The following is a 13,674-nucleotide window of genomic DNA, read 5'->3' as shown; positions in this document are numbered from 1 at the left end:
GTGTCAAAGAGGGGCTCTGTGTCAGCCGAGAGAGCTTTGGCTTCAGAAGGGTCTTGCAAGAGCTCAAACAGCAATGGAGGCTCATGATGGGTCACTCCTTCCCCAAAGCATGGACAAATTCTTTCTCCATAGCAAGCTTCAGCCCCAGGTGGATGAAAAACTTAAATTGCGAAGTGAGCTCCACCTGGCAGGAAAGAAAACTTATGGCACAACTACAAAGCCATAGAGAAAAATGGAAAGTTCCTCCAAGCAACAGTAGTAGAGCTATTGACTAAGGAGATGTCTTCTCACACACCCTGGCACCCAAAACACCATGAAGCAGATTTTCTGTATAGACCTACAGACTTTGAAGATGGAAACCATGATAAATATGAAAAAAGCCACATTGGTGCCACCTCCTTCTGGTCTCACCACACTGCGTGCAAGGAGGACCACAACAGTGAAAGGGAAACCCATGCTCTGACTTTTGAGCTCTTCCTTGCAGTAAAGGCATCAAGTTTCACCCATCAATTACCTTGATGCAATGCAGAGAAACATAGGCAGGGGCAAACCTGACAATGAATTTTTAGCATTGGCTACAAAACTGCATTGCCTTTCCTTTACATTGGCTGCATCAGCACTTGAGACAGCTCACAGAATAATTTTCTTATGGATTTAAGAGCAGCCACCAGATTGCCAAGCCAATATTTACACATCATCTTGATTTTATTTAGTTGTTTGCGTTTTTGTTGGTTTGATTTTAGTATATGGTATCTGTCTCAACTCATTCCATCAAGCAATACATAAACAATATATAGAGCTTGGTCCAGCAGAAAAAAAAGTAATCTATTTCATAAATCAATACTGACCGGTTAATATTTTGCAACTTCCAAAGGAACTTAAAAAAATCTGATGGGCAAGTAGGGGTTTACCAAAGCTAAGAGGTACTTGTAAGGGCCTGTTTGTGCCAAAATAACCTCAGCCACCAATTTTCATCTTGAACTAGTGTCATGGATTTCAATATGTAGCAAAAACTTCCAAGAGCTGAGAAAAATTGGTGTTTCCAATTTCCATAAATTCTATAAAGACCCATGTTCTGTCATGGTGGCATTTTTGAGTATTTTGTCTCCAGCAAGTAAAGCCATTTTAATTATATTTGGAAGGGAAGAGGAAAAGTGTGCACAAACTTTCCCTTCCAAATCAAGAATACGTTTACTTGAAGCCATCTCCCCTACTGCCATTCTAAAATGCCAGCCAGGACCCACACATAGATCAGCTGTAATAAATACCTGCTGCAGAAAACCCCAGAATTTACATTTTTACACAGGCATACCAGAATTTTCTTAAATATGCCTAGCAAGCATTACTTATCAATAGCCTTTAAACCTAACCCTAGATTGATATTTTCAGATGGACACACATCATCACAATATGTACTGATTTTGCAAAACATGAGGCAAATCTCTAGCCCAGACTGAGAGAGCTTCTGCAGATCCTTTTAGGATGCAAAGAACCTACATACAGAAACGTGGTTTTGAATAAATAAGTAACCATCACCTCTGATGGGCAAACCCAACACACGGCACTGCTTGTAAACATGACTGTGAACTCCCAATTGTAAATAATTAACCAGTGCCTATGGGACTTTAACTATCCAGGAGCAAAGTTCCAGGCTGTTGGTTTTTTTTTTTTTTTTTTTTTTTTTAGTGCATTCTACTACTAAGCTACATGGTGACAAAGAGAATTGTGGTAAAACATTGCTTTAGAAGCACTGCAGGATAGTTCCATCTCTACACTCGGAATATTAATTTTAAGGAAAGGAGAATTTTCTCTTTGCCAGTCTTGTATCTCTTAAGAGTTGCAGGGCATTTCAGCGGCACAATGAATCCTTTCAGAGCACTAGTATATTCAGGTAGAGTTGCAGGGAGGTCTCTAAAAGGACCTTGGAAATAAGCAGTCCTTGACAGCCCCTTTGAATCACTCAGGCATTCTTTTTTCAAAAATGAGGACAAGAGGAGTGTGCTCCACCCCTCCTGTCTCATATTAAAAACAACAACAACAACAACAAACAACAAACAAAAAACCACAAAACCAAAACCAACCAACCAAACAAACAAAACCCAAAAAAACCCAAACCACCACAAATTATGAAATCTGCTTTTACCTATGTCTTCAGCCCCCTCCCAGCACTTTATTTTCTCATGGTATTAAATGCTGTATATATTCTGATCCCTGTGGTGATCCTGCTTGTGCGTTAAGATAGGGTCAAGGACAAATTCCATCTCAGGTAACATACTGCTTACAGTTCCAAGTCTGTATTCTAAGTTGTTATGTAGCAGTATTGTGCACTATAAAATAACCATGCTTAGAGCTCTAATTATTTTTCAGCAATCCATGGAGGAAGACTGCAAGTATGTTTAGTTACTAAACACCAGTAAACTTTGAAAGCAATAGGAAAAGAAGAGTATAAAACATATATATGACACATACACATGTAAACCTTTTCAAAATTCTCTAAAATGTTATTTCTGAAAATTATGATAGAGACATAGCCAGAGACTTCCACTCAAGAAACAGATCTCATGGCCTAAAACCAGGAAAACATTAAAAGAAAAAAAAAAAAAAAAAAGAAAAGAAAAAAAGAAGCTAGTATTGCTAAGTGATTCTACAACATCTGCTTAATGAATCAGGTAAATAAAAAACATCAGAAAAATACAGGCAACTATTATGTAACTTTTGTTTACAAGACTCAGTATGGACTTACACCATAACTGAGCTCACAGAGCATTATTAACAATGATCTTGAGGACAGAGAAGCCATTGGCGCCAGCAATCAATGTTGAGAGAAATTGGTGCTTATGCTTTCCTTAGAATTATGTTCTAAGTTGATACTGCTGTGCTCAGTGTACATCTAGAGAATGACAGCATTATAAATTATAGCACCCTCCTATTCAAGAAATCTGCTCCTTCCAGATTTCACAGGGAAGCTGTACCTGTGCAAGAGCCTCACACCTTGGACTACTTCTGTGAGAGCTTGTACAAAGGAAGACACAATTTTAGTTCTGTGGCACTTACAGTCAGGGAAGGATTAAAACAAAGGGTGGGGGGAAATAATGACATATTTTTTAATAGAATTTAATTTCCTAAATGTGGGTAAAGAAAGGAACAACAAAAACTTAAAGCACATGAAGCCTCAGGAAAACGGATTTGTTTGAGTCCAGCGTTCTTGGGAAAAAACTCCAGGTGGGTCAATTCAAACAACACAATTTTAATTTGTCCAAGTACAAACAAATGCATTCAGGAAGAAGCCAGACACTTGCCAACCTGAAGAGAATGGCAGCAATGTCTCTGCAATGTAGCAATGCAATCTTGAAAATAAATTAAGCTTATAGAAAGCAACAGATTGGGCACAGTCATCAGCATGATGTCAGAGGTAAAAGAGGAATTCAATCAATCCTTCAAACTTTTTATTGCTCTCTACAGTTATCAGAAAAGAAGTTAGAAGTGGGAGTCAGTCTCTTTTCCCAAATAACAAGTGACAGCACAGAGGGAAATTACTTCAGGTTGTACCAGAGGAGGTTTAGACAGGATATTAAGGGGGGGAAAAAAAAAAAAAAAAAAAAAATCAGAGGAAGGATTCTAAAGCATGGAAACAGGCTCTCCAGGGAAGTATTTTAAAGGTGCAATCAGAAGTGCAGAGCACCAATTATTGAGTCTGGTACCTCCACATAAGAGGTCATAGGGTTAATAATAATCTAATAATCCAACCTAAACATTTATGCAAAATGAGATCAAATCCCAGGGGCCCAGACAGCAGAAACTGGCCAGCAAATTTTGTGTGGACACATTGGCGTTAAGCAGTTTTAATTATCTGCAAACCTTATCCAAAAGTCATTCTCTTCAGCAGATGTTAGTACACGACTGGTCTACCATTTCTTTCTCCAAATTTGTCAACCATAAATGAAGGCTTAATCAACTTCCAATAAAATGCATTCCACTTGCCAGGAATGCCACAAAGTCTGCAGCTGCCTCAACAGTCACTTAAAGAGATTTACCCCCAAAATTTTTGCTTAGTTTATTATGGGGCTGAAGTAGGTGGACCTAACTCAACATGGATTGGTAACAGCTTTGTCTAGCCAGCAGCCTTGTGTAGGCTCTGGTTTGCACTTTTTTTTTTTTTTTTTCCCCAGCTTTGTTTTACAGAAAGTAATCTTCAAGCCTGAAACTGCTAGAAAACTAGTCTCTTCTTCCCTGACTGTAGCTTAGCATTAGGTACTTCTCCCATCCTCTATTTCACTTGTTGAATGTGTTCCTTGATCAGAATTAATAATTCTTGATATGCTGAATAGAAGAAAAAAGGAGATAAATTTACAGAGAATAAGAAAATACAAACCTCCACTTCAAAAATATCTCCCTGTTACCAAAATTTTTATTAAAGCCAGGCATATCCCATATTGCACCATAATTCCCAAAAGCCTGGCGATGCCACCACTCACTGGGAATCCACCAGAATGAAAGAAACTTCTCATTCTTAAAAATGATAAGAGAGGTCCAACTCCAACAGAAAATTTCAGAATAAATCCTTGTTAATTAAACTAAAAGCCAGTAATTACACACAACAAAAGAATTTGTCTTTTTGTTTCCTTTGTCTAATTTCAGACAGTGAAAGAAATAATTTGCACACTGCTGCAAAACCAGAGCAAAACTCCAAATGCTTCAACGCTTATTTAAATATTAAAAAACTGAATTACAATTATTACATATATAGAAATATTTACTGGTGATGTACAACAGTCTCTCTTTACTTAGTTATTGGCTGAAAATAAGCACTTGCTTTCCACCTTATACAAAAACATGCTACAGAAAAGCTTAATCTCAGTAAAGAGTATATTAAAACATAACTAAAAATGCTAATTTCATATTATATTATGGTTCTAAAGGAAGCACATTCAACATACTGTATGTCACATACTGTTCCATCCTGCTGACCCTTCTCTTACATAGCTTCTGGGTATATAGATGTTCAGAAAAGGAGAGGCAACAAGTGGGGAAAGACAGAGTAAAGAACTTAAAAACTTCCATCTGATGTGAGCACAGCCAGTTTCTCAGTGAGTGGCTGAAGCTGGTGAGCCAGAGGTGCTACTCATCAACCAAAATACACGGGATGCCCTTGGAAGGATGTCAAAAGCAGATTATCAGTAACTTTTTTTTATTATTATTTTTTTTATTTTATTTTATTTTATTTTTCCCCCTTTCCATTCTGCACCCTCAGGGAACCAGCTTCAACAGTGTTCACTGGGGGTGATGGGGGCAATACAGTTTTTAGTGGCATGAAAAATATCAATCCTTGCTCTCTGCTACTATGATTATGTTACCACATAGCTTTGTGCATTGTCAGTAAGTAATACTCTTGTGGCAAGTAACCCAATTTTTTAAATTTATTATGGCCATCCTGTTCTGGCCAGGGTGCTGCTGTGGAGCACTCTGCCTTCAGAGTAACAGCAGTAAGGGATGGTTCTGGCCCTAGGTTGTAGATTATCTTGAGCATTTCCGCATTATGATTAGCAGTTGCTGGTCTAAACAATATAATTGTACCTTTTGGCTTCAAACTACTCACCTAGGAACACAGAATTTTCCTTCCAGCCAGGACAAGAGCAGCGCACAACTGGAAAATCAGAGGCAGAAAGAGGGCAGAGGAATGAGATTAAAGGAGCAGCAATTAGGGGCATGTCTGCTAGAGGAAAAGACACAGAGAAGCAAGCAGGGGGTAAATCATGCTTCGTGTCTATCCCTATGAAGTAATAATAATAATAATAATAATCATCTCCAAAAACTGAATTTTGGTTTGAAACACTTAAAAGGGAAGGAAAACACAGATTGTTAATTATTATACTCAGCTGATTTCCCCTATCATGCACTGCTGCAACCCTAATCCCATGGGGTTTTTTACTATTTGTTGGATCAGCTCCACCGGCAGGTGGAGTCTGAGACCTTGGCAGAGAAGGACAGTAGTAAGAGGCTGGAGGCCATCCTCCCAAAAAGAGCACAGCTCTGCAGTGCAGGGTTCGCTGTTCCAGCTCAACTTCCCAGCACTGTCTCATGGGGAGTGGAATCTGCCTCAGAAAGCACTGGCTTTGGCAGCCACTCCCACTCTGAACCCCAGGGTTCAGCAGAAAATGATGGCAAATTCCCCTTTTGCCAAAAATTACTCAGGTCTGTTGGAAAAAGGAAAAAAATAAGTTGTCTCCAAAAACCTAGGCAAGGGTGGGGTTTTTGGGGGTGGGTGTAGGGTTTTTTGTTTTTTTTTTAACAGAACAAAACAACCCAACAAAAAAAAGAAAAAAAAAAACAAAAACAAAAACAAAAAACAACCAACTAAACCAAAACAACAACAACAAAAACACCCCAAACAACCCAAAATTCAAACATTCCCCCATCTTTTACTTACTCCATGCTCACTCACTGCAGGAACACTGTTGTCACTTTCCTCTTCACCTCAGGCTTTCTTATCTTTGCTTCCAAGGAGGGATTATCAAAACCATGGCTCATATCATATAGAGTAATTGGCAGGCACCAGTCTTGTTTAAAAAAGTGGGCAAAGGCATTTACTTCATCCTGACTCCTCCAGGGAAGGGCTTCCCTACCTTCCCCTGGGAACACATGTTGAATAAGGAAGAATTTCTCTAAAGCTGATGCTGCAAATCCAGCTGTTGTATCTGCCAAGGCAAACAGAAGAGCTTGAGCAGCAAAACAGTGAGACTGTCGGCTACAGGGCACCGTGTGGAGAACCACCCTGTGGATGGAAGTGGAAGAGCCCTGCTTAATGCAGAATGAGCCCTGCTTAATGCAGCTCCCTTGGAATCAAGGAAAATCCATCATTGCATTGTCACATTGGTGTGTGCATGCCAGTCCTGGTAGCCTGGCTCATTCCTTCCTGTGTTATTATAGTTCCTCTCTCTGTGAGTTTGCTCCTGTGCCAACACTAATACACATGTGGTTGCACAATCTGGCTTGCCATGCATCTTTCTAGTCCCATGGGTGTACTGGACCCCTCTTTTTACTGGCTAAGTGTGCCTACACTGGTTTGAGAAGAGGGTATAAAGGTGTTATGCTGTGATACACTGAAAAAGGGCTTTATTCAAAGAAAGGCAGAAAATACGAGAGAGATTCTTGGTGTAGACATATTCTTGTCAAAGATATGCTGGTTTTGCATTAATTGATTTTTGGTGAGGAGGGAAGGAGCCAGCCACGGAAATGGTTTTCTGAGGGGAGTTGTTAAGAGCTTCCTCTGTGCCTGGCAAAGACAATTGCTGGCTAACTCTGAGAATTGGCAACCTGTTAAACTACTAAGAAAGGCAGATATGCCTCTGTGAAGACATATGTAAAAATGAACGAACCCCGGGAAAAGCTCTCTTGCTCTCCAGATTTTGAAGAGAGAAGTTCTCTCCCATTACTCACATGGTGGCTGGGCAGGGGCGGGGAGGCTGTGGGGCCCCAACCGAGATCACATGGTCACCTGCAGGCCAGGGCGAGATATTAACTCTTTTACTGCACAGATGAAACTCACAAACATCAATCCTCTCTCAAGGATGAGAAAAGGAAAGGGTGAAGATACGTAGAGAAAAAACATGAAGAAACCAAGGTCAGTAAAGACGGAGCCAAATCTCAGATGAGTGGAGAATGAGGAGATGCCTTGGTCTTGGGCTGAAATTCTCTTGTGAGGCTATGGTGATGGACTATGATACACTGGAATGTCCCTGTAACTCATGAAAAAAGCATGGGGGGGATGGAGCATTTAAACTGCAGACATGAGCAAAGGCACCAATGCTGAAGCAAAGCAGACATTGGGATCCAAATGAGAAGCTTGAACAGTGAGAGACAAAAGTGATGGAGACCCTTTGCACCCAAAAATCTCTGTTCCCAGAGATGGAGATGATCTCAGAGATAGAGGAAGAGAACCTTTGTTTTTGAACAGCTCATCTTGAAAATATGTACTCCATAAGCTCACATGGCCCAAGAAAGCAGCTATGGGAAGGCTGAAAGGCACAGGAGGGACTAACACTGAGAACAGATTTTCCATTCCCAGGCAGCTGATTCTATGTGACATTGAAGCCACAAAAGAACTTTCTTGTGGAGAAATCTCCATGGCATGGCAAGAGAGACTCCTCTCCCTAAGTAGTCTGACAAAAGACTATATTAGGGGTGGTAAACTGACTGACAGTCCCAAGTTTTGTCACTTTGCATTGTCAATGAGAAAGAAAAGAAGGTGTGGAGGGAGAAGTGTTCTAAAGGTTTATTATTATTTCTTATTATTTTTCTTTTAGTTCTGTTAATAAAGTTTTTGTTATACCCTTTAAAGTTTTGAGTCTGCTTTACTCTCTTTCTAAATCTTATCTTGCAGCAGAAAAATAAGTAAATAATTCTAGTAAGTCATTGGCATTTGGCCAGCACTAGACCCACTACATTAAATTGGTTCATTTTCCAGGAACCTCAATTTGGTGAACCAAACCCCCCCACACTTAAATGGTGTTTCTGCCTGGTTTTGAACTGAAACAGCCACAAAAGGCCAAAATAAATATTAATAAAAGCCACTGTGGCAAGATGGAGAAAACAGAATTTACTAACTAGCCGTTGATAATTACAATGATATTCATAGCATCATTAGTGGGTGTGGTGTATAGAAATCAAGGGGAGCATTAGGGTCTTAAATATTATCAGCAGATAGCAGTAGTTACTGCAATATTTTCACTAAAACCTTCTGCCCAAAAAAGTATTTGGTAAATGGGAAAAGGGGCAAAGAAATAAGAGTACAAGGAATGAGGTTCCAGCTCAAGTTCAAGTCCACTGTTGAGAATAGGATGCTTGCATGCATTAGGGAGAATATATTAAAGGAAAGCTTCAGAGATATGAAGAGAAAGATTTCATTATTTTTTTCTTTTTTGAGGGACTTGGAAAAACTAAATAGAAATGGTACAATTCATTTGTACCATTGTACTAGGAGGGCAGCAGAAAATTCCTGGATTAGAAACCAAGAATTAAGGGAAAGAACCACTCTGCAAAGACTCGCTGAAAAAGTAGGGATTTGGGTTTGGCCCTTTTACTCCAGGGCAGATCTGATCATCCAATTCCCAGCTCTCACATCTGTGTAAATTCACTCTGTCCAGCTGGAAAAGCTCCTCCATCTCATATCTCTGGCCATCTGCCATAATCAGAAGTGTAGTAAGGTGATATGATGCTTTTAAAGCACTCTTTGTTACCAGCATCTTTAGTTTGGCCTCCAGAGAAAGACTGAAAAAGGGTGAAATAAATCAACTTCTGTATCTCCTGTTATCAACATTTTTTCTTGATTTCTCAACTTCTTTCATATAGATTGAACATCTATTTTTAAAAATACTTGTAAATTTGTGTTATAAATAATTAATTGTAGCAATGACTAGTAAGAAATAAATGGACTACCTAATGGTAGAAAGTCTTCTGCTGAGATTAGTAAAATCATTTACAACAAAAACTATTAACAAACTGTGAAGGATATTAAAATGTGCAAGAACAAATAGTGAAGCCCCAGTGACAAAACAATTCAAACTGAAGTGAAATCCTAAAAAGGACAATTAAGAGCTTGTTCTTTATATATTACTAGTAATTTGCAATTACAATTTTTAATTGCTTCTTTTAGATTGGATAAAAATACTTATTTGTAAAATACATGTGATGTTACAACATGTAGTGCAAATTATGAGGCAACATTGTGTCTCTTCAGTTTCATGGTACTGACAGATGCTGTGGGAGTTTTTAAATTTATAATCCTGATTTTGACATTTCCAGGTACTGCCACAGATTACTGATATGTTGGTTTGCCCCTGCAATGCTATTTAACAGCACAGACAGTCTTGTTTGAGATAGTGTTCAAGTGTAAATATCACTGATACCAACCTGCATGGGATAAAACTATTAATCTATGAAGCCTGACAAATTATCAAATTATCAAAATCTATCATGGTGTCCACAGAAGCTTAGTTTGAAATACTAAAAACAGTGACCTTTTTGATGATTACATGCTGAAGTCAAGCTGAAGCACTTGACCAATATGTGCCAAGGAGGGTTCAAAACCAGCTTAAAAATATTGCTCTTATTCTAATGCAAAAACAAACAAACCCCATAAAATTTTAAATAATACATAGAGAATTATTCCTTTTCTTGTTTGTCACAGATCTCCTTTCAGTAAACAGAAAAATATTTTATGTCCAATTTTCAAATGAAAACAGATAATTATGTTTTAACAACTTAATTTTCATGCTCAAATGTTGCATTCGACTGTGTTTGAAAACATTATCAGAATCCAAATTTAGATCTTAAGAGTTTTATGAGATTCCTTGAAATCCTCTCTTGAACACTATCTATGTCATCTTAGGCTATGACCAGCATAAATCATGAGATGAAAACTACCAAATTATTTGCACTGAAATAGCAATCCATGAATATGATAGGGGGAAAAAAAAAAAAAAAAAAAAAAAAGGTGTGATCAAGCTGATCAGTACTTGCTAGTCAGCCTGTTCCCAAGTATGTTACTGTCAAGGCAGCCTTTATCATTGCCTGACATCACTCCAGGTATAATGTCCCTTCTACCTTGAATGGTTGTTGATCCCATGGCACTTTGGAGATCAGCAGGGGATGATCACTGTGCTTTTGTGTGCTAACACCGGTGTCCAGGACAAATTCTAGCTCAGATGTTTTCCAGTACCCTCTAGTCCTAATGGATATCCTGCAGTGCCATTAAGTATTTCAGCACAAAACCCCCCCCAAAACCTGGTTTGCTCATATTCACAGGTATTACACCTGTGCATTTCTAAAAGTGTTGAAAAACTGAGAGGACATAAAATCCCACACACTAAAATCCCACGCACTGGCTTGAGAATGGAAGTGATATCTTGGAAAATGACTGAGAAAATTGAAAAATTCCAGTCTGATCACATTAATTTCAGGTAAAGAAAACACTTCATTTTGGATATGAAAAGACCTTTAAATCGCTCCAAGAAAGAAACAGTTAAATAGAATACACTCAAATGAGGAAAATACTCAGACATTTCTAACATCGGAGGAAGGAGCAGCAATCAGAACATGTGAAAGTAATGGATTTAGTGAATGTCTTGAATTTTTCACAGTAAGACTTTCTCATCAATAAGACCTTCTTCTCATCAATAGCACTGATGGTGCATCTGGCTGAATTAAAACAATCTGTGAAATGCATGAAGTCACAGCATAAAATAAAATTTTGCTTTTAAGCTGTAGGGCATTTTTTACCTCCGGATTTCCTAGTGACTGAATTGTGGGAAGCAAAGGAGGAAATAAAACCAAAATGAACCAAATGTGTACTGAATAAGATGAATAAGATAAATTGGTCCTAGTACAGTAGTTAAAGAAAAGTTAAAAACAGTGAAATAAAACAAATGCACAAATTATGTTTAGATGCCTAACTGTTCAGTTATATCAGTGTAAACATGTCTATCTGAACAGATGTATTTACAGGCTTACAAAGAAAAACATTACTTGCAAGGCTGCTTAATAAGGAACAGCTATTTTAACACAAAGAAGGAAAGAACTGCAGCAAAAAAGGCATAGAAGCAAAGAGATAGACCTAAGTAATCCTACCTTTTTGGTGGTGTGAAAATGTAACTTGTGAAGAAAAACCCACCTTAATTCTCTACCTTTTTTCATAGCAAATTATTTTTTGTTTTCATAATTAGTGCTTGACATCTTCTTTTTAAGATGCTACTTGTCAGTAGGAAACACTTATGACTTAGATCTGGGCAGCAGTGTAACTTGTGCCGTCCTGTACCCAAATGACTGAACCAGTCATCAGCGTGGCACTACTGTGACCATCAGTGTCAAAAGGCCCTTGCCAGTGCTATTTAGGGAGCAGGAGGCAAAGGGAGCTTTGGAAAAGGACAGTAGTTTCCTTTATTTCTTTTCTTTTGTGAGAAATGGATTTGTAGAGGATTGTCAAAGCCTGACTGAAAGCTCACATCTGTATGCAAACTCTGAGATAAGGTGTGCTGACTTAGAAAGGCCATGGAATAGAGAAGACATTGAGAGAGAAATTGAACTGAAAACAAGTTTCAAATTATGGTCTTGCAAGCAGACCAGATATTTTGGAGAATTAGAACTGTGAAAAATGCATTGTAACAAGATCACATGGGGTGAAATAATAGGTAATTGGTGTTAGAAGTATTAGCAGCATGGTGTGGCAAAAGCTAATAGGCTGAAAAACATTTATAAGGTATTATAACAAATAGAAATATGGTGGCTTCTGATAGAATAGCATTGAGTTTTACATCTCTTGTGTCTCAGCCTTCTATGAGATTGATAATGGAGTAAAATCTTTAAAAATGCCCCTCAGCTGCCCCATCTCTGTCAAGTTGTGTTTTTCCAACACTCCATCAAAAGAGGCTGACTCCAACCAGCAGAGTCCCACCCTTCTCAGAGAGTGCAGACAGCCACTGCCCAGCTTGTCATCTTGATTGCCCTACACCTTGCCCAGGCCAATCAGCGGTTATCATTACTGCTGCTTGGAGACCCTAGCTACAAGGGATGAAAAAAGCCACTCTTAAGAAAGATTTCTTGAGGAAGTGCAGGCAAGACTATTTTCTAATTATTTCAGAAGCAACAGTCTGCAAAATTTATTATAAGGTCACTTTATGCATTGCCAGGATAGCAAAAGGAGAGATAAGGATAAAAAAATGCATTGCCAGGATAGCAAAAGGGAAATAAGGACAACAAAATTAAGGGAGAACCCAGTCCAGGAATCACTTAGAAATTCAGCACAAAATATACATTCAGAACCATTGCTTGTACAGCTCTAATCTTGGCCCACTTCAGTGCATTTGAACTATTAATTCTCTTGTCAGCAGATGCTAGTTAAAACATGGTCTTCAGATCATCTCTCTTGATCCCTCCCTGACAGTGTCCAACTTAAAGCTACCTTTACTTAATACTGTGCCATTCACCGGAACAATTATTTTATAAAGGGTCCATTTAGAGAAATTAATGACCCATGGGCCAACACCCCCCAAAGGAAACCTTCTTAATCTAAATACATTTTTGAGAAAGTATCAGGTTCTATCCTTTAGAGATCAACAAGTTTATTATCACCTTCCTTATCACACCAACAGAATGGGAACGTCCCACAGCACGGCTGCAGCCATGGCTTCCACACCACATTGGACACAGAGAGCTGCTCTGGGACTGGAGTCAGCGTCCTGCGGTGCTCCTCTATGGCTCTGCCAATCCTCCTTAGGACAGTGTCAAAGAGGGGCTCTGTGTCAGCCGAGAGAGCTTTGGCTTCAGAAGGGTCTTGCGAGAGCTCAAACAGCAATGGAGGCTCATGATGGGTCACTCCTTCCCCAAAGCATGGGCAAAATCCCCTCTCATAGCAAGCCCCAGCTCCAGGAGGACTGAAGATGGGAGTCACATAATGAGCCTTCCAAACAGCTCCAGCTATAGGAAAGAAAGGACCACAGAAGGTTATAACATTGCCAGTTATCACAAGGAAGAGTGAATGTTTTTCTAGTGTTCATTTCTGGCAGCACTTCAGCTCTACACTTATTAATTAATGTAGTCCTGTAATTTCTCCAGATGCTGTACAATACAGGCAATGCTAATAAGTTCTTACCTTACACCTGGAAAAGAATATTTGGAAAG

At 38.9% G+C, this 13,674-nt stretch overlaps 1 protein-coding gene across 10 annotated transcripts in view; it reads right to left on the bottom strand.

Moving 5' to 3' along the window:
- The window catches only part of LOC120765775 (arylsulfatase D-like), a 34,300-nt gene that overhangs the window by 6,650 nt on the left and 13,976 nt on the right, over positions 1-13,674 (bottom strand). For 5 of the 10 annotated variants that reach the window (XM_040090963.2, XM_040090992.2, XM_040090989.2 and 2 more), the window contains 4 exons: positions 13,126-13,470; positions 6,428-6,695; positions 5,597-5,644; positions 101-184 (listed from right to left, as the gene is read on the bottom strand). In XM_040090963.2, coding sequence (XP_039946897.1) covers positions 6,439-6,695; positions 13,126-13,470 — 602 coding nt within the window. In that variant the 3' untranslated portion in view covers positions 101-184; positions 5,597-5,644; positions 6,428-6,438. Of the gene's footprint in view, positions 1-100; positions 185-5,596; positions 5,645-6,427; positions 6,696-10,925; positions 13,471-13,674 lie in introns of those variants that run through there. The other 5 variants (XM_040090978.2, XM_040090982.1, XM_058424086.1 and 2 more) reach the window with 3 other exon arrangements.

This window comes from Hirundo rustica, chromosome 2, assembly GCF_015227805.2.
Source record: "Hirundo rustica isolate bHirRus1 chromosome 2, bHirRus1.pri.v3, whole genome shotgun sequence".
NCBI classification, from domain to species: Eukaryota; Metazoa; Chordata; class Aves; order Passeriformes; family Hirundinidae; genus Hirundo; species Hirundo rustica.
Note: the sequence above shows the minus strand (reverse complement) of the source record. Positions and strands in the feature narration are given on the sequence as shown.